General features: G+C 34.9%; 1 protein-coding gene across 1 annotated transcript in view; it reads left to right on the top strand.

Annotated features, from left to right (window-relative positions):
• The first annotated feature begins 2789 nt into the window (after positions 1–2789).
• LOC149787182 (uncharacterized) overlaps positions 2790–22477 on the top strand; it is a 92548-nt gene continuing 72860 nt past the window's right edge. Inside the window, exons 1-3 of the mRNA XM_089977684.1 lie at positions 2790–3538; positions 6334–6594; positions 20314–20847. Coding sequence (XP_089833810.1) covers positions 2908–3538; positions 6334–6594; positions 20314–20847 — 1426 coding nt within the window. The 5' untranslated portion in view covers positions 2790–2907. The remainder of the gene's footprint in view (positions 3539–6333; positions 6595–20313; positions 20848–22477) is intronic.

Raw genomic sequence — 22477 nt, 5'->3', positions numbered from 1 at the left:
CCCTTGATTAAAATTGATACAATTTGCACGTGAACTTCAATAAATATGAAAGTACTTAAAGTGATTTAATCTGGGGAAGACTGAATAATTTATTTGGAATAAAACTTAACGAAGTCAAAGTACAATAATGGTAAGGGTTGTGAAAAGGCACAGGCACTTGATTCCGGGGTAAACTAATGTGTACACTCACCAATTAACTGTTAATTGGTGAGTGTACACATTAGTTTACCCCGGAATAAAAAGGTTGTGTAAAAAGGCACCAATTAGCCACAGGGACTCCAGTTATTATTAGAATACAGCACGTGGTTTTAAGATATTCTTGTACCCGCGCTCATCCTAGTCACTAAAATGCTAAATGCATTTAATACATGTAAAATCATCTAAAGGGTATAAGAATCTAAGCCGTCTTTGCAGTAAGCAAATTTGAAATCGTTGACAACATTCACATAAGCTGCTGCACACTTTACGCTCTTTGTGCAACATAAGCATTCTATATATGAAAAGAGTGTGTAGTTTTATAATTTATAATATAAATAATGGACAATTGAAATTAATTATTTTTATTGAGATTGTATGAACAAACCTGTGCTCGAAATGTGCTACCAAAGACGACCACCATTTTTGAAAGAGCGTCGGTAACTACCGAGCGTCTGGGAGCGAGGCTAAACCGCCAAATAGTCGGGTTCTTGATTAATAACCTTTAATGCAATATGGCCCGGAGGTTCCAATGAACGTGGGTTGTGTATTAATGCGCTGACAGACGCCCAATGTTAAAGAAGCGCGAGCTATGAGGAACGCGTAGCTGGATTTTGTAGCAGACGACAGGAATCATGGATAGTGCAGAAGTTTACATGCAAACAGGACTTTTCTTTGAAGTAGTCAGGGTAGTATATAAATATAATGCTGAACATCATTGGCAAATATTGGATGATGATATATCCTACATATTTATCGATTATTTTGTTTTTATTATTACAAACAATTGTTTTAAATTGCACGGCTAATATCAGGGCTCCGTGTTACCGTCAGTAAAAGGAAATATATGGGGTACACCCATTTCCATTCTATTAATTTTTAGAAGGAAAACGGGTGTTTTCAGTAACTGTTCTCTTTTCACTGACATTAACTAGTGCCTTAAATTAATGCAGATTCTTTATATTTTCAAAAGAAAAAGTTTACGTTTTTTTTTTAAAATAATTTTTACTTATAATTAGTTCATCATTAGCCTGACATTCTATCCTTCATGTAATTTTTCCCTGTTTTTTTTTTAAATAGAAAATATAGTTTCAATTTATTGTCATACAACAACAATCAACAGCTTGAATTTTGTATATGTTAAACATCTGTCACAATCTTAGCTTGTTCCAGTTTTGACCGAAAGCCTGAAAATTGAACTTAATATTGTGTAGGTCTCGATCCCGTGGATAAGAACTGATCTGTATGCAAACATTAGTTGTTGATTGTCTTTACATTTGTGTTTTATAGCCAGCAAGTAACGTTATGCCATTTGTATGTGTTTATAAGGTGAGAAATACCTAGAGCTAAGTCTGTTGGAGTAAGGGCTATTTCGGTTGCATATATTATTTTGAATTTTCATGCATACTGTAGGTATATGGTGTGGATCTCAATGGTTTCCAAGTTATCATGCAGGGTCACAAAATAAATTCATTAGAGTAGGGGCGGTCTGTGTGGTCGAAATAAGTTACAAATATGAATCTCCTTTCTCATGAACGCCAGGTTCTGAATATCTCCCAATTAATTACCCAAGGATGAAGTCTCTTTATAAGTAGGGATTGACCATCGTTGTAAATGCCGGTTGTGCGTGTAAATTTGTCTTTTCGTGCCGAATAAATGTGTATTATGCGTATAGGATGGGTTTCTGAATAGATATGACCCAGTGGATGATTTTTTTAGGGTGGGGATAGACCCCGGGCTATCACATCGTGAGGTTTCGTATTGATACTTGGGCCATAAATCACATGTCAACTTCTCATGCTTTTTTTTTTAAATTTATGTAAATTCACTGCCACCTGTTTATCCCTCCTTTACTTTGACCGATGTTATTTTTCAGTTTATTTTATAATCAAGCATATTGTTATGTAATATTTATATCAGATTGAAGTAGCAGATATCTTACTCGATTACCGCTTATTTGCTACTGTTTTTCTTTCTCAAATAAGCCAGTAGGTTTGAGCATCAGATATAAATGTTTGCCTGCTGCGACTGAATAACGGATATATTCCATCTTGTTGACGAAAAACTTATTATTTTATTTAGAATAGCAACTGTTGAAAATACAAAGTTTTTCACCCACCATATGAAAGATATCCGTTATTCACTCGATTGAAGCAAAAATTCTCTCTCTATTGACGTACAGTGGAAGAAACAACAACAACATGTATTTCACTTTACTCAGCAGTCACTTATTAAAGTTATTAACTGAAAAAATGCATTATGTGTATTCCTTGCAGAAACGAACATTATGGCATTATTATTATTATTATTATTATTAGTATTAGTAGTAGTAGTAATAGTTGTTGTAGTTGCAAAACTACATGAAATATCAATTATGCTAATAATAATAATAATAATAATACGACTATTACGATGGTGTCTTTGTTGGCTAAATTTATGTCGGTAAAGTATTATTTTAGGTGAGAAATCGGTGTATAGATGTGTACACGTTCATTTGGCATTGTTTACTAAAAGTATATATGTCTGTATTTTGTGTATTCCGTTTCCTTACGTCTGAAATTTTTATCCACAGCCGGCCGTATACCCGTCTACAATGGCGTTGTGGTGACAGAAGACAAGTTGCTGGTCATAGACTACAAGGCGAGGAATCTCCGTCTTTACAGACTTCTTGACGGCAAACTGTTTACATCACACAAACTGGAGTCCATTCCCATGGGTGTCTGTCTTATTAGCAAGACGGAAGTTGCTGTGTGTCTGGAAGACAGTACGATTGTAATCATGTCATTGAAATCTATACATGACGTAAAACGGGTCAAAACATTAAAAGTAAGGACAGAATTTGATAGATGTAATTCAGTGGCAAAATTGAATTCAGACAAACTCGTTGTCAGCGGTTGGAATTTGGACGGCATGTTGTACTGGTGTGTTGTAAACCTTACAGATGGACGTGTAGACTCAACTCACAAGGTCTGTCAAGGGGGCTTTGATAGTCACATGGCCGTAAAAGACAACACTGTATACATCTCGTGTTGGACTTATAACTCCACTACTAGTGTGTATGCATATGATATTTTTAATCCACACACACCAAAGTTTCTGTATCAACATGATGGATTTACACCGGACTCAATAATGGTTGATAGGAGGAATTTCATTTACGTGTGTGACTGGGACTCTAACAGCATTCATCAGCTGACAGACAGCGGTCAACTAGTGACCATACACACAGTGTCATCAAGTCCCTATAGAATATTATATGATGACCAGCATGGAGTTATGTACACCACAAGCATTGGAAGTAATGTGATAACAGTGTACAGACTGGAGTATTCACATCAACCAGGTATGAATGATTTCAATTTACATATGTAAACAATATGTATGAATTATAAATGTTACAATTTAACTTTATTATCAGACAAACATGTTTAAAAGATGTCAAATAAATTAAAAATGAAATAAATTAATTTTTATTGTCATGATTCCAACGTATGTCAGTCATGATGTTTAGAAATCTTTATTGATTTTAAGTATAAATAAAATATTATTCATTCATTTAAAATTTAATACTAATATACGTGTACTCACTTCCATTCAGTTCTGATTATTAAGTGATATGCACCTTGTTTCTCATTACAAAATTTTCATATAAAAATTTTAAATATCTACTGGTTGTGTCAATGGCGGCTGGTTAGTACAGTCGTCACTCTGTCATTCTAGAGTAATACACGTTTCTCCCAGAAGGTGGCGCTTTCATGATATCTCCTGGCACGCGACCTTGAATCTGGTTTAGACTGGGTAACAATCTTGGGTGATAGAATTCAAAATTCCCATGTATTCTGACATTTTTATTTTTTTAATTTTTTTTTTATAGCATTCGTGTTTATGGGGTGATTCTATACGGATCTTGAAAGAGATATTTATAAACTAGGAAAAAAAGAGAAGAAAAAAAATTATTTAATCAAATACTCCGATTTTATGGTGATATGTAGAGTATAACAGGTGACCAGTCTAATGCTTGCTATACCATATTTGGATGTTTTACAATACATTATTCAATGCGCGCCATATTTACTAGGATGTGTTTACATTTCCAAAGGATGCAGAGACTTTATATGGCACACTGAAAAGACAAGGCTGTAAATGTATGTACTTTTTAGTTGAGCGAATATGGTGTAAAATTCAAATAGAAAATGTCACATCATGAATATAGACGCTACATGTTCGTGTCTCGGCACTCAAATTCGACAATAGTGTTATTAAGGAGTCTGGTTTGGCTCCATACCTAGTCCTACAATGTAAGACATAACATAGCGCCCACTTCATAAATATCAGCGTCGAGGTCTTACATGTAGGACTAGCTCCATACCATTATGTATCATGCCCCACCACCGGTCTTAAAAAGTTCTTACATGGCATAGTTATCAACAAAATGATGATTGTTTGATCTGTTAAAATTTTATAAAGCATGTTACCCTCTGCATTTTTTCTTAATCTTTAGAAAAAGAAACTCATTACCTGCATGCAAAAAATACAATTACTTTAGACGTACTTAACGCACAAACATTTGAAATGTGTAATTATGAATTTTACAAAAATATTATGCATCTATTTTTATTCAGCAAGCATTATTTGGATTATTTAGTATGTAATTAAACAAATAAAGTATTTCATTTAATATTCCATTTTCATGATTTAGAGAATTTTCTTACTGTGATTTGAGTTTCATACACTATTTTGATTATGCTTGTTATAACAGCTGGTATAGTGCATGTTGAATACATCAGCCCCATTGTCCTTTGTCCCATAAATCAAACCGCCATATCTGTATTGGTACTGATGGATGATTTGTTTACTTCATTCAGTTATCAATATAGGTGTGTGGTCTTATCCTACACGATCATGTACTTGTGATGTAATGTATATAAAAATAGCCTTTTCCTTCAAGGACAATGATAAGAGCCCCTGTGGAACTTGGGCACTAATATCAGTAACAGTCACCACATGGGCTTGTATAGTTGCTTACAATTTACCCATAAATTATACATGCAACTACTATAATAGTAGTATAGTACATGTATGATTTATAGGTAAATTGTAAGCAGCAATACAAGTTCCTGTGGTACCTAGACATAAATAATTTTATAAATGTTTAATATAAATATAACGGTTTATCAGTTGGGAATACAGCTAAGAAATAGCTGGAGAGTATCCACATTTTATGATTTTCATGTAACAGTTGAATTCTCAAAAATGTATTTTTTTTCTAGCCCATGATACAACTAAGCCTATTTCACTAATGCAATCTCCTTATATCTGTGCTTAAGAAAGAAATGTAAAGTTTCTAATCAGTGTGAATGGATAAAATGTTTTATGAGTTGCTTTAGCTCAGTGTTACAGTTCATGTTTTTTGTACTGATCTAAATGACACTGATATGAGACCATATTATAGTTACTTTTGATTAACCAATCAGATTAGTGCTTTTAAATATATTGAAGTGAAAAACTTCACTTGGAATGATAACAATTTTCCTTAATATAAAATGCAGTGATTGATTACTATTAACTAATAAAAATAAAACCAAATGTCTGGCAGACCAGGAACCTTTGTTGGTGCCACTCAGATTATTAAAAACATCAATGCACCTGGAATACCAAGGTTGGCAGAAACAGGATCCTTTAGACCTTTAGGTTGGCTCTACAGTTTTGTAATTTGTTTTGGATTTAATAATAATTGCTGTAGAAAACAAGACACCAGGTATTTGTAGGAATTATTAAAATAAATTTAAATTCACTTTGCTTTTTGGTTTATGAGTGTGATGGGTATAATTTGGGTTTGACAAGATAAGATTTATCTTGCTTCAGATGTGTCCTTTCAGATAACTACTAGCTCAGTTTCGCCATTTTGATTTCCCAAACTTCAAAGATAACTTGGAAATAAAAAGATCATAACTTTGTTTTAAAAACAGTTTATATAATCCTTTTGTTTTCATTGTACCTTTAGAAGCTGGTATTGCCTGACCAGGTAAAAATCAATTTTCCTATTTTAAAATAATTTAAGTCTGTGAATTTTGGACTAACTGAAGCTACTGCCACAGTGTTGATACTATATATGTAACTTATCAGTCATTTGTACAGGTATTCCAGTAGAAATTTTAAACATGGATGACAGATCCATCCAACTTTTTGAAGAGGCTCTAAAAGATGGAAGGGAGGCAGTATACAGCATACGAATTATGGTTGTCGGACACATTGGTGTAGGGAAGACGACCCTGGTCAAGCGTCTTCTTGGGGAGGAAGTAAACATTTCTGGCAGATGTAGCACAGAGGGCATAGATGTCTATGTCAACTGCTGTGATGTTTCTTTATCGACCTGGGAATGGACAAGACGAACACAAGGTATATGCATATACACAATCATAAAAAATCTTCTGTTGTGTATTTATACACAGGCAATGAAGTGAAATTTATCATGTTATACTGTTGTCTGTCCATTCTAGTGTCAAAGTTACGTGTTGTGTGATTTTACATCATGCCAACTCATGTATAGGAAGCTGTTTGTGCACAAGTTACATATTTGCTTTTAATTACAATTGGCTTACAGTATAACACTGCATTGTTTCATACTTTTAAGGATTATACTTGTTAGGAAATCTTAAGAGTGTATGACAATGTGCTTATATTAGCAGCATCAGAGCAAATTCCTTTCACAAAAGCTAAAAGCCATGTTTGATTATGTTTGATGCCTTCCTGATTGAATTTATTAATTTATAATCAGCCATGATTATTATCTAAATGTGTAAACAAAAGCTTGCTGGAGTACTCTTAAACTAACTCTACAAACATCAGAATGGATTAGCCATGGTATATTTCCAAGTTTCATTTTATGCCTTAGAATTCAATCAGAAAGGACACAAAATGCAGAAAAAGAGCATAAGTTGTAGAATAAAGCTTGAAAATGAAAATATTGTTAAATAACTCATTTTAATATTAAATAATTGAAAAATGTACCCAAATTTATATATATATATATATATATATATATATATATATATATATATATATATATATATATATATATATTTTAAATTGAGTTTAATGAATCTGTCATTTTATTATAATAAAACAATTTTCTTGAGCTATCAGGGAAAAGTTTGTAGCTCAAGAGAACCACCCAATTATATAGGCAAAACATGCAAAGCATGCTCTATTTATGTATATACTATTTTTAGTTAACTTGTATTATGAAGTACAAAATAATAGGGACAGTAGTATCCTTTGCCTCAAAAAGTTAGAGATCCATGAGATTAATATGAAAAAGTACTTCTTTGGATCCAATCACACTGGACGTATCCCATGCACTCTGATTTTTAAATACAAATAAGATATGAAGACTTATTTATCTTGAATTGTGAATGTCACAAGGGCTGGCAATTTGTGACGACTAACAAAATCAAGAAGAAACTGTCCACTGCTATACTTTTTGCTAATATTGGATGCCCTCACAGACAATCCATTTCAAATGTCAGACATTTTGTGTGAAAGACACTGCCAGTGATGAAGGATTGATGTGCACTTTTCACATACTCATTTCATCCATATCTACTGCAGTCTGTATCAAAGGCGGTTAAAATGGCTTAGATGACTTGGTTCCAGTGTCATGCTGGGGCACAAATCACATGGTTCATACCACTCCTTACAAATTGGAAATATGCTTACTTTTTATTAAACCATAGTAAGACCAGATGAAGTGCTTACTTTGGAAAAAAGGACAACTCATTAAAAACTCCATAGTTTTATTTCTCTAATTTTTTCATCAGTAGTATCAGTTTTATCGTGACAGTTACTCTGATATATTTGTGTATGAAATCAGTATTCGTTTCCAGAAATTAAATGGGAGGTGAATCTACCCATTGCTTGTTGGAGTATATTGTTCATAACATAGACTTTCTACAGGGAGATGGTGAAGTCAATACTGCTTCATAACCAAATTGACTCTCTACATAAACTTCTATTTGTTATACAGAAATGGATTGCTGATTTTCTTGAGGGTTAGTTGGTATCCATTGACTCTATATTTTTCTAGGGCCTGTTTGGGCAACCTCTTTTTCAATGTAGCCACATGTATGGTAATTGAGAAGTGAAATTAGCCACACCGTGCAAAAACTGAGCCAACCTTTCTTGTCCACTTTGCCACTTGGCAACAGGGTTGCCCACCTTGGCTCAAAGGGTCAGTTTTAAGTTTTGAAGAGAAGTCATTTCTACATACAGGCCCAAGTACTATAAAAGTAATTAACATTTATTAATCATAATTTTTTAGTGATTTAAATTTATTTACAATATTTAACTAAATTGTAATGTATCACTTTATCAGTGAAAATGATAGAGTCTTGAAAACAGTGAATATGTAATAAATACATATAAATATCAGAAGGTTTATAACTACTTCAAATAAAATCAAGTTTTTTAAGTAGGTAATTTTCCGTTTGAATTTTCCATTTAACCATCAACCCCAAGATCGATTGGCTTTTTCTTTATTCCTAGTGCAAACCATCCACAAGAAGTTGGCCAGGTCTGTTAGGTAGAATTACAATTTATTGAGGAAACCATATTTCTTCCTTTGGCTTTGACTTTTGACATTTTGACCCCAAAATTGATACCCTGAGTGAAGCCATCAGCAATATTTGGATAATGTTAGTGATGTATAACTAATGTTTATTCGTTATTGTACAAAAAACATTTTAAAAATTGTTTCAGTTAGTGACCTTGACATTTTACCTTTTCACTCCAAAATACTTGCTGCAATTGCAAGCCATCGACATAGTTGCTAGGTGTAAATGTTGGAAAATTCCACTACTGTGGAAACTTTGTTTTTAAGTGACCTTGATCTTAGCTTTTGAGCCCAGAAATGATTGGATTTTTTCCAACCATAAGTACTAGTCATCCACACAATATTGGTGACTGTATATTGTGGAGAACTTGAGTTAATAGCAGAAACCAGCTTTCTTCCTTCGTATGACAGAAACCAACTTTCTTCCATCAAATGACCTTGACTTTTTATATCCATAAATCAATATAATTCTATATTCACCTTTGACTGCATTGTATGTTTGTAACACAGTTATCTGATGTTGTTTGTATTTTTATCTTTTAGTGTGCTTTTTCCTTTGATGTGCATAAATGTATATGCTGCTTTCATCCTGTATGCACCTTTTGGCTTTTAGTCACCCTCTGTTGCATGCTAACCTGCTTTGTAACATAGCTCTACGGTGAGTGGTATCTGTACTAACACCATATAAGCCATTAACCAGGCAACTTCATTTACAGAAAGACCTGGGGGTTCTGGTTAGAAGGATTGCACTGAATGACTTTTATGTGAACATCAGTATTTTTGTTTTATGGTTCTTAGCTAGCTTAAAGACCAAGAAACATATTTCTTCCTGAATAGATTTTATTAAATACAATTTAGATATTAAATCTGTAGTCCAATCTAGACTTTCCCTTCCCAACTAAGGCTTGGAGCTACCACAACTTTTGAAGTATCCTTATACACCATTATAACTAGATTCCTTATCTTGGGAATGTGATGAATGAAGGGCATTCATTTGAACATGAAAATATCCCTCATCCATTACATTGCAAGTAATGCTGGTATGAGGGAACCATCATTTTCTTTGCCAGCAAAGCTGCTAAGAGTAAAATTATCATACTTCAAAGTGATCCACTTTTGACTTCAGTTATCTCTCAGTGTCTGACACCTCTTAAAGTACTCATCATTTTCTTCATCTTATAAATAGTTCAAAGGCATAGGGTTCTTATTTAGTAAGTTTTCTTCATAGCAATGACAAAGGATTTTAAACTCAACAATTAATTTGATTTGTATAAGTTCTGATTCCACTCTTTTCAAATGCCTCGTATGGGATTTAAATATCAAGTCATTTGAGATTTTTCCATCATTTACTGCCTGTCCCATTTGAACAAAATAACTAATTGCCAAGCTCGGTTATGTTAATACTACATCAGAATATGAACGCAGGGATGAACATGCTTCCTGTCTAATGCTTAAGAGGAAACTCTAACACTGGATTTCATTTAAACTTCAATACAAAATTATTCATGCATTAATATAGACATGAATAAAAATGCAGAGCATAACCATAAAGGTCTTGTCTTTATGTGATGGTCGAAATGTTATCATGTTTTATGTATTGGTATTTCTTTGTCATACGGAGCAGGCCTGAACATACACGTGTACTTGGCAGTTGCCTGGGGATCCAGGTGTAAGTGGTGCCAAATTAGATGGAAGTGATTTTATTTCTTGGAGTGGTAGGTGATGCCTCAAAGTCATAGTTAACCTTGGTTGCCAAAACCCTCGGGCCATCCTTGAGGTCACAGTTAATATTAGTACCATATTATTAATCATTTATGATTTACAATATCGGCAGTCTGGCAGTTCATAGTGTTGTCTAGCACTGGGGCATCATTGCTGCAGACATGTAGCATGTCCCACCTAGTCACATTATCCTGACACCAGACCAGCTTTCCTAACACTAACCTTTTAATGCTGATTGCCAAGAGATGCAGCTGTTATTACCAATTTTTAATTAGCCTTTGGTATGACTCGGGGTTGGTAGTTTCGAACCCACGAACTTCTGCATCAAAGGCAGATGCTCTAAATGCCACCAGAGCTGTCAGTAGGGGAGTGTCCAATATTGTCAAGTTCTGCCAGTGGTCATCCTTCTTTGACCATGCAACTTAGTTCTTATAGAAACTGATATAACAATCTTTAGTTTGCTCCAAGTTTTAAAAGAATTAGAATTTATGTACCGTATATACTTGCGTATAAGCGGAATAATTTAGGAAACAATAAAGGGTTGGAAGAAGGGGGGATGGCTTATCCGCAGGCCAATGTCTAATCTTGAAAGTTTTTAGGTCTTTTTGTTGACTGCTGTAATTGCTGTAAATCTTGGCACAAGAAACAATTTTTTCATTGTCCTAAGACACAGGCATGTAAAAAAGTAACTTTTGGTGACCAGATAATTATTAAGCTGTTATAAAGTACTATGACCTAAAATCTGGAGGTTTTTCTTGGGGGGAGGGGGAATATTGATTAATCATCCTGCTCCACTATGCGTGAAATTCACAAAAAGGCTCGCCATTTCTCCCTGTAACGTGCCCTATTTTCCCTCAGGGAAATGCCCTGTTTCATATTCTGGTCATCTGTGGTCAAACTGCACAATAGCTAAAATCAGTCTTAAATAAACAAGCAAGAAAGCCAGCGCGACTAATTAAAAGTTAATCCTTATCCATGCAACTATTTTGTGAAAACGATTGGCCCTTCACCGTAATTCAAAGAAACCACGTTCTACACCATTGTGTGTTACATAAGCAACAGCAATTTATTTGCAAAGAAAGGATTCCCAATTTTGTTGAGCTAGAGGTACCAAAAATAGCCAGCCTCATGGTACTGTACATGTGGCAGCTATTTTGCCTTTGTATATCCAACCTTATTCCCTTATTGTCAAATCGTAAAGCATTTAGTATTGTTTATTATAAAACATGTATTCTGAATTAGTTTTTTTAAGGACATATTTGCTGCGTGGTATGTATTTTCATTCCTTTTAACTTAACGATGGTAATTAGCATTGGTATATAAGGTATAAATATGCCAGGTGTTCACTCGTTTCTTTCGTGGGAATGTCGCTATAGCATATGGAGTTTAGCATTCGTAGTGATCATTCTTGGGATTGAAATTAATTGTGGACGATTTTATTGTTGTTTTTTTTTTTCTGCTTTGCTTTTATTTTTGTATCATTGTAGAGGTAAAAAAAATCATTAATTTACGTGAATAATGTTTAAACTTAACATTCTATTTAGTGAAGAAGCAAATTATTTATAGTAAAGTAATTATTTCATCACAACAATAATTCACAGGTGATACAACAGAACATATAGGACTTTTCTTGTTTAGACAAAATGAAAATGAAGACATAAGGTAATGATTGGAGGTTCTCTGCAAAATTCGGAAGGTATTATGAAATCGGGAGGTAGACGTGGAGTGACCCCAAAAATCGGGAGTATTTTTTTTCTTCCTCCGGGCATGAAAGTTGACAGGTATGGTGTAATGTCACTTACATCAAAGTAAACTACAACTCAGCTTTGACGGTATTATCATTGAACAGTATTGTTTATTCATTGTGTTGTCATTCTGGGATTACATTTTAATGGGTTAGGCATTTACAATTTCAAAGCAAAGTAAAACATATTTACCGGTGCACTGATATAAAATGGCCAATGCAATAATCCATAAACAATAATCAAGTCAAAAGGGAGAGGTAGTTTTACAGCAATTCACGATGGCTAAACTCTTGTCATCGTTCGATCAAATTATACACAAATCCAAAGTAGGTAGAAACAATAGGAAAACAGAAAATTAAATAAATTACTTTTCAAATAAATTTATCCCATTTCTTTTTAAAAATCATACACGCTAACCTCAAGATAAATATACATGTAATTTTTTAAAATATAAGTTTGCTTTTATAAACGCATTTAGAATTTACCTTGTGCATCTTAAGATGTCTTGGAGTTGTAGGTCAGCTTATACGGGAATGGGCTTATACGTGAGTATATACAGTAATTTTGAAGAAAGAAAAACATAAACTTCCCTAAATAAATAGTGTCTATTTCATGGTGGCTTTGTACTGAATTTTTCTAAATTCTGTGTGCATGAGTGCTGTGCACCCACTGTAGAAAAGACTATCCTCACGGCAACCAAAAAATATATTATGAGTTTGAAATACTCTGAACCTTCATTAGATCATCAAATGAACATGGACTCATTACATATGAAATTAAAAGTATTGTTTAATACATGTTCCTGGGGAAAGGAATCAGAGCCACATCCCCCAGGCGTTTATGCACTCTGTTAATTGAGCTGTCAGATAGCGAAACATGTTTCATGCTACCTGAGTGATAGGCTGTCATGAGTGGGAGTAGACCCAGCACGCACTCATGTATGAGTCATCTGTACCAATTTAGTGGATGAGTGGGAGTAGAACCAGCACTCATTCTGTTTTTTGTGAGGAGGGTAAGGTAGTGACTATCATCTTCGTGTGAGTAGTAAGTCAGGAAGAGATTGGTATGAGTAGGGGGTGAGAGAAAGAATTTTTTAAAATTTATTGTTGAGTGGGGGGGTATATTTGTTTAATGATTTAGAAAGACGACACCTTTGCTGAGTGTTCAGGTCCCATGAGACATATCAAAGGCATCCCTCTTTTAGTTTAAGCTTTATATGGTTCATAATGGATATGGGGTGGGTAATTTTGTTGATCTATTATTTTACTTTAATATTTTTGTTTTTAAAAGAAATATTTAGGGAGTTAAGGGGTGCATTATCTCCCCGTCCTGGTGGTGGATCCAAGTTCATGCACTGGTGACAATCATGTCCTAACGACATGCATGCCCTTGCCCCTCACCTTAGGAGTGCACACTGCTCCTCCTGCAAGTCCTTCCATGTTTTTTTATTAAGTAGAGTTGGATACTGTTAACATTAGGTTTTATTTATGATTGGCTTATTCCCTGGCAGGGCTGGTTAGGGTGGTTTACATTTTTTTTTAGCCCAGTTGTGTCTAGGAAGTTTAGGATGTTTCGTAATGTTATATTTATGTTTGGGTTATTATTACCTATAATTTCTTGGTAGATGTGAGGTGATCCAATTTTTTTGTTGAGCTTTATGGACTTTAGCTCTTGCCAGATGGTATTTGGTGCGATTATTAAATACATGTTGCAGGTCTTCAATGGTCTTGCAATGGTAGCAGTTAATGTTAGCAGGTTTGGGTCCTAGGTGTTTACCAAAACTTCCTGCTAGTTTAGTTTTGTCTTTCATGATACAGTTAAAGATCTTTTGGTCCAAGCTGTTTACTTTAGACTGTTTGATGGACCTGTTAACTTCTTTTAAGGTGGAATTTAGTTTTCTACCTTTGGGGTGGAATTCCAGTGATTCTGCCATTTTTGGTAAATATTGTTTTTTGTAAAACTTGAGGCTTCTGTAATACTATATTTAAATGTGGCAGGATTTGGGTCTCCTAGTTTGCTTTGGGCAACTTTATCAGTTTACTCATTACCAGGGATCCCTATATTCGATGGTATCAACATGAATTCAACTAACTGATTCCCTGTTGACAAGTTCTTAAGCATATAGTAAGTCCTAGCAAGGAACCGCTCTCTTGATTGTGGGATTTAATTGATTTTATTACACTATGGGAGTCACTGATAATTGCTGTTTTTTTAATGTTGTTGTCTTTAATCCATTTTACTGATTCAATAATTGCCCATAATTCTGTAGTGAAAGTAGAGCATTGGCCTGGTAGCCTGGTTCCCATTTGGATGTTGTATTCTGGGATAACTAGTGCAGCTGCCATTCTGGGTGGTTCAGTTGTCTTGGAACCATCAGTGTACATTTTAACAAAACCAGGGTAGGTGTCAAATATGTCCATTGCAATGATGGCTTTTAGTTTAGACTCTTGTTCCAATAATCGGTGGCTTTGGTGTTAATCTTTGGCTTAGAGTTTATCCAAGGGACTTGGTCAGGGAGTTCAGTGTATTCTTCCTGTTGATCTAGTGTTGGCAGTTTTTCCCTGAATTCTAAAATTTGCTTATCACCTGGTATGTTTTGAATTAGCTTACAACTAAAAGTTGTGTTAATTTGCGAATGGTGATTTTTGTTGGATGTGAGTCAGGGTGATTAGCAAGTTGAATTGAGTATCTGAGGAGCATTTCTTGTCTTCTCAGCTTTATTGGCAGTTCTCCAGTGAGGACTTGGAGTTCATCCAGTGAGGTTGGGGGTAGTGTGCCAGTGCAGACAATTAATGCTTTTCTTTGGATAGCATCCAGTTTGTTCAAGAGTGGTTGCTTTTGCTGAGTTATAAACTTGACATTCATAATCTAGTTTTGATCTCATAAGCGCTTCTTAGATGGTCAGCATTGTTTCTTGGTTGGATCCCCATGTGGTCCCTTTAAGATTTCTTAGGAGATTTATGTCTTTACTGCAATTTTGGATTAGTTGTTCAATCTGATGTTTCCAGGTTAGGTGGTTATCAAAGTACATGCCTAGGAACCTTAAAACCGTAACATATTTGATAATTTGGTTGTGTATATAAAGGTTAGGGTGGACTAGTTGGTTATTATGTTTAGGAGTGAAAATAATTGCAACAGTGTCTTCATGAGAGGTCTTAAAACTCCATTTATCCACTCATCTCCCTATGTTATATGAGCTTTGCTGGATTTCCTTGATAACTCAGTGTTTAGCGGGGTTTTCTGCCCTCCAGATGCCAATGTCATCAACGAATTGTGAGATGTTAACCTTTTTGGTTGCTAGATTAAAGTCCAGGTTGTTGATCATAATATTGAATAGCATAGGGCTGAGTATGCTCCCTTGCAGGTGCCATTTTCGAGGGAGTATTCTTTCGAGGTAGTGTTCCCTACTCTGGTGATTAATCTACGACCTGTTAGGAAATTTTCAGTCCAGTTAAACAGGCATCCAGTAATTACGAAGTGGTTGAGTTTTACAATCAACCCATTTGTCCAGACAAGGTCAAAAGCTTTTTCTAGGTCAAGGAAGATGGCTATAAGGTTTCAGTCTCATTTTAATTTGGAGCTGAATGCTAGTTTAATATCTGCTTCTGGTCTTAATAGCTGGTCTATGGTGGAATGCTTGTTTAAAGTTTCTGAGTAGGGTAGGGTATCAGTAAGAAAAATTTCAAGTCCACCTCCCTTTTTCCCATTAGTGAGACTTTTTAGCATGCCTGGGGAGTACCCTGGGATGTTAGGTAGATATTTTGGAATATTTGGTAAGTTTCTTGGAAGCATATTATATCTGACTTATTGATTGTATGATTGATTTCATGTATTAATTCTGAAAATCCCTTATAATTTTATTACCAAATTGTTAGGTCTTTTTTATTGTGCTGTCCATTGTAATTATTGGTAGTTGTAGTTATAATGGAAGACCAGAGAGTGCTTGAAAGTGTTTTGTTACAATTGAATTTAGTGCACAACTATGGTTTCTAATGTTGGGGGTTTAGTGCTGTCAGTTTTGATTACCTCCTTAAATAGTTTTAGCTGCATCGACCGTGTAATTATTTTTGGAATACCTTTGCGGGGGTGGGGGGTGGGGTTCAATTTGATCTGAGTTGGTGTGGTTTTTATTTTTAGTTCCCTGGGTTAAGTCTGGTTGCCTGTTTGATGATTTGAATATAGTTTTAGGATTATTTTTAGGGGGGCTTTTAATTTTCTTGGTTGGATTTGGGTTATTGGGTGTTTTGCCTGAATCTGGTTTGTCGGGTATTGGATTGGTGTTTTAATTATGTTTTGGGCTGCTAAATAAGACACATGTTTGGTGTTCGTGAGTTCTACAATTTGCTTTTCCTTGATGGTGTAAGTGCATTCAGATGCTCTAGGGTGGTGTGATTCCCAGCAATAAGTGCATTTAATAATTTGTTTGTTGCATGTTCCCCTATGTTGCCCCCCCCCCCAAAAAAAAAACGATGGCATCTTGGTTTGTAGCGACATTTGAGGGCAAACAGTCCCAATGCTGACAGTTGGTGCAAAACCTGGGTTTGTTAATGAAAGGTTCCTGTTTGTGGTGCACCCTATAAGGGCCTAGATTAACCAGGATTGAGAGTGGTTCTTTTGATTCAATTACTGCTTTTGATGTTGGCTGCCCTTTTTGATTCCTGATTTTGTCGGCTTTTTCTACTTTAGTTCCATTCTCATTAAGTTTTTTGAGGAATGTTTGGTTGTTTATGTCCTTGTTATAGCCTTTAATTGTTAGTACTGTGTTGAAATTTGTTGTCCAAGGTGGTTTGGCGGACTCATTATTAGTGTTAGGTTCAGTTGGTGGTTTTGAGTGGGTGGAGTTTTGGCTTATATGTCTGTTCTTTTTCTTGTATTTTGTAACGTCTACTTTAATTTTGATGTGGCCTATGCCTTCTAGTTGTAGGAATGTTTCCACCTGGCTGAGTATGCTGCATTGGATGATCAAATATCAGTTTTTGGTCTTATCAGTCTAAATTGCCCATGGTGACTCTAGACAGGGCTCCTAAGATAATGTTGGAGCTTAGATAAATTAGTCGTCTGTCCCTGCTACTGATGTATAGGGTGTGTTCAGGTGAGTGGAATTTGGGTTTTGCTTCATGATTATTGTATTGGGAGTTATTTGCCCTTGTGCTTTAGTTTTCATCTTTGATTGGGGTGGTTGGAGTTTTAGATTTCAAGGGAACCTTTCCATTTCCTTTGTAGGTGATTTATTTTTCATTGGTGCTGTCTTTGGTGGAGAGGTAGTCTGATTTGGTAGATTTTTCCTTATTGAGTTGGTTATTAGCTCTACTGCCTGATTTGATCCCTGAGGGGCCAGGAATTTGACTGATATGAATTATTTCCTTTTGTTCTTTGTTGGGGACATCCTTTTTATTAGTATTAGTGGCTTTTGTTGCATTGAGTGTGGATGGGGGCAGTAATTTATTGATTTGTGTTGGTTGGATATGCCTCATTTTTGATTGGCTGCTGATTTGTTTACTATATTTTGACATGGTTGCTGATGAAGTGGAGTAATGATAGCTTTTTGTTCTTTGGAGTCCAGTTGGTAATTTTGATTGTGGTATTTCAAGCAATTTGTACACTGGTAGTGGAGTTGTATTGGTGTTTATGTTTTGGTCTAATTGGGGGGAGTTTGTGGTCATGTTTTCCACATAGAGCATGGATATGGTGACATCTAGTTCCTCGTATTTGTAGGTCTTGTTACAAAACCAGCCACTCTGTCTTTTTATATCGCTTGACACAGTGGCACAATTTCTTGAGAATGAGCGCGACAACTCAGGATTCCGAATTGTAACGTTATTCACCGTTGGAGCCCAACACAGACAGGATATGTGTGAATAGTCTCGGCTGAAAATATATTTTCTGGTACTTAAAAAAACATCAAGAAAAAAATTGTGTTCAAAATATTGGCTAAACTTACAAGCTTTGTTCGGAAATATGATAAACAAAATACTAATAAACATGAGATAAAAACGTTACAAGCCTCTAGCTGAATCACGACAAAGCAGCCAACCACGTCATGATATTCTCCCAATGAAATCCCCGAAATCGATTTTTATTTCCCAAGTGTACATTTAGATAATTTCCACAAAGATTTTTACATCGAAATACCGTGTTTACTGAAATTGCTAAAAATGACAGTTCTGAACACGTATTAAGTTGCGAATGTTACCGAAGAAGACCGCATGACAAGGAAGTGAACATGTGCTCGGAGGAAGAGAACAAATACAGATAAAATCACAAGTTAAACGCAGTGATATAGCAAAACCGAGGGACGGATGATTTAACTACCTTCATTGGGTATCGTGTGGATTAAAATGGTTAAGTACTTGGTCAAATCAAACATGTTCAAGGCAGCGGACACTCTACCCCCTATTTTCGATAATCGTCGAAATTTGTAGACTATATCAGCTGAAGGTAAAATTCGAAGCAAATAAGAACAAAAAGAGGAGAATCTTAATTTTGAATCGTATGAGAAATTCCTTATGAATGGTGTCATTAAATAAGATCGAGGCTAGGTTTGACCATTTCTAATGTGTGTAGGTATGTGTGCATATACACACGTCAGGCACTCTTTCCAATTAAGTGCTTGGCCTATGTGCCTATGTACAGGCATAGTTGCATTGTGATGAACTATGTACATGTACATATCTGAAGGAAGGCTCACATCACTAGATACTTTATGTTCCAATATTAAAAAGCATTTTACACTACCATGGTGATCTGTAATGATCATACATTTTAAACAAGGCCAACAAGAATTTGATATGGTCCAAAACATTTTCCTCCTGACTCTGTGAATGATTACAGGAAGATTGTATACCAAATATACCCCAGAATTATGTTTCAAACATTTATTATTTCTGTAACAGCAGTATTGTTTTATACACACAGGAAGAGCAAAGCAAAATTATTTTATTCCAGATTAAAGAATTTTTAATTATGATAACAATTAATGTTTATTTATGTTGAGTATCTTATGATAAAAATGTATGTGTATCACATGTTAACATGTAGCAAGCATCATTCTTGCAATAGTCCTTCTTTTTAATAGATTTGGTAATGTTTTGAGATTTGGTCATGTTTTGGATGGAATTCTGCTTGGGTAAAATTTGAATTTGTCCAGTATTCTAACCATACCGAACTTTTCATAAATGTTTGACATTTTAATATCCTGTTCTTTTATTAAAATGAACAATATTGATGTCACATAGAGGTCGCATAGTGCAATTTGTGTATCCAAAATTGTATACCAATGTATTGCATGGAATTTAGGCATTTAGAGGTTAAAGTAAACAGGCTGAACCTAATAATGACCATGTTTTTTCTTTATAAACTTTATTCTTGATGTCTGTTGAATGCAAGTAATATTCTTCACTGGTTAGACAATCTACAGGAAGAGTCAGGGAATAAATAATATTATTTTCTGCTTAGACTTTAATGATGCTGCTTTCTGTTTTTTGCAAGTAAGGTTTTGAAAAAAGATACTATTTACTTAGGGACATTGAGCTGCAATAACAGCTTAATGACTCAGTTTGTGTTGTGATACCTTGAAGCTCAGGAAGAACAATGGAGAAATCATGAAAACTATTTCATTGAAAAGGTGGAGAAAAAATTTTTTTTTAACCGTTACATGTTCACAAAGAAATCCAGGTGTATATATGTTCTGTGGTCCAGTGTTTTGTCTTGAATTTAAATTTTATTTTCTAGAAATATGCAGCAGTGGTGTCTTGCATTTGAATAAAAATCATAAAAAGTCCTACTTTCTTGTTGTTTTCATGATTTAAAAGAATGATTTTTGTATTGTTTTGATTTCACCTTGGCTAAATCCAAAACAAATTTTACCAAACAAGTGAATTTTTTCAAAGTCTGCATAACAACTGTTCACAGAGTATTTGCAGAGTTGAATGTGGATGGGATTGTAAATGTGCCCAATTTACTGTTTCAGTTTCATTGATAGCATCATTGCTCAATGCAACTTAAAATTCAGCTGTATTTACTTATTTCTTGTGTTTTCAGATTCTGAACAGGATTATCGATTACTGCGCCTTGCCAGAGTCCTGAATGAGCAGCAGTTAGTGAACGACAAGGCTACTTGCAAGGAACAGGTGATAATTCCTCCTCAAGGAAAGACAACTCATAAGAGCCATGAAGTGACTCATATTGCTGTTGAAGATGAGGAATCGGAAGCACTATACATCCATTCTCCACAGCAAGACAATGTCCAAGATCTTTCATCAACTGCTAGTCAGCAAGAAGAATCCCACCCAGCTTTAGATCAGAGGGAGCCCATTCAGTCAGAAACAAACATGATAGCCATGCTAAAATTGTTACAGGAAAATGTTTATAAATTGAAACAAGATACAGACACAACTTCACCACTGACAATGTGGGACTTTGCAGGCCAGTTTGCCTTTTACACGACACACCAGACATTTCTGACAAGACGAGCCATCTACCTTTTGGTTTCAGATATCAGCAAAGAACTTGCTGATTTTGTAGCTGATGAGTGTTACTTTGATAGTGATGGAATAATGAAGTGCAAAGTTCATGGTGAGTATTACTACTCTGTCAGACTTAAATAATAAACTTTTATGTTCATAGTTATTTTATACAATAATGCAAAGTCGGCACAGTTTTATTCCCCAAGAGGAAAGAAGAGACAATAGAAAGTAAAGAAAAACTTGCCAATCCAGACTTAGTTGAACCTCGGCATGACAGTTACTTGGCATCCATGTGCTTTTCTTTTAATTCCGTGAATTTTTTTCTCTCACCTTCTTTGCATTTGGAATGTAACTTCATTTTGCACTTATCTTTATCTAGATAACAAATGTAAATTCTGCATAACAAGTATTAATTGAGCTATTGGAAAGAATTTTGGAGACAGATTTGTTCCTATCCAGAAAAATCCATGAAATTCTGAAAATATAGATAAAAAGTCTGGGGGGGACGATGGGCAGTCCTGGACATTTTAAGCCAACACTTGATGACAGAAAAAAATACATAATTGGATCCTAATTGAATCTGTTGTTTTGGGTTTAATACCATTTTTCCGTACATGATATATACATGGTTGCCAGTATAAATGGTGGCAGAAGAACCCAGGAAAGTCCTAGTAAGAAACACTGACCCATGGGAAGGTGATTATAATTTAGTGAATTTTTACTGGAATTTTTGGGGTTATAGAACTAATCATTCAGTAAAGATGCAGTGTGGATCATTTGGGTGATAGCCCAAAATTATATATTTATACAGTGCTCAGTCAATCAGATTAGTAAAGTAGTAGTGCCATCTTAGTCCAACTCCATATCAGTGTATTTTCCTATGTGGAAGATAAGAAGACCAGTAAGATCTTTGTAAATATTGGAGGAAAGTAATAAAGCTAATATCCCTGCGTTCCCGACTAGTATGTAAATTTAATGAAAATTTATTGCAAAAAGTCACTGCTATTATAAGGTAGTTGACACTAGGAACATGTAGTTCAGTATTATTATCAGTAGCAACCCTTGCCCACCACCCCATCTTTGCAGTGATTGTTACTGTCAGTCCTTGCTAAATATATAGAAATCGATGAATTTTCAAAGCAGAATCCCATCTTAAAAGTGGCTTTGAAAATGTATCAAACATACCTGTCCTTAATCAGATTATATTGAAAGTCGATGTTTGGACACCAACCAGACACAGACAGGCTTCATGAAAACCACTCCTCCTACTCATGGTCCATTGCCAAGGAAATTTTACTAATCACTGAATCAAGTAGATGCAAATAGGAATGTTGAAAATAGCTGTGAATTTTTAACCTTAAAGGTCACCGGCCATCCTCCAACATTTTCCTATTTATATCAGATTTTCATTACATGATTAAAAATAGTTATACTCGCACAAAAATAAATAAAAAATTTTCAAGGGTAAAGAAGAAAGAATAATTTAATTACTCAAAATATAAGTATACAACGCTGTTACTTCCCCTTAGTTATGATTTCCCACCTATAGAGGACGCAGCCGGAAATGACATACATTTATCCCTACAAGACGAAGTACATGCTTCTTGTTGTTGAAAAATAAAACACTATAAACTACGGATAGGGAATATTTTAGATGAAACTAATGAAAACTAATTTACTGTTCATCCTTATATTGGTATGCGTGCAAGATGCACTAGATTGTGTCGCTTTCAAAACTG

Source organism: Sinohyriopsis cumingii, chromosome 12 (genome assembly GCF_028554795.1).
Source record: "Sinohyriopsis cumingii isolate HCF-2022 chromosome 12, ASM2855479v2, whole genome shotgun sequence".
NCBI classification, from domain to species: domain Eukaryota; kingdom Metazoa; phylum Mollusca; class Bivalvia; order Unionida; family Unionidae; genus Sinohyriopsis; species Sinohyriopsis cumingii.
The sequence above is the reverse complement of the archived record's forward strand: the minus strand, read 5'-3'. Positions and strand labels throughout refer to the sequence as shown.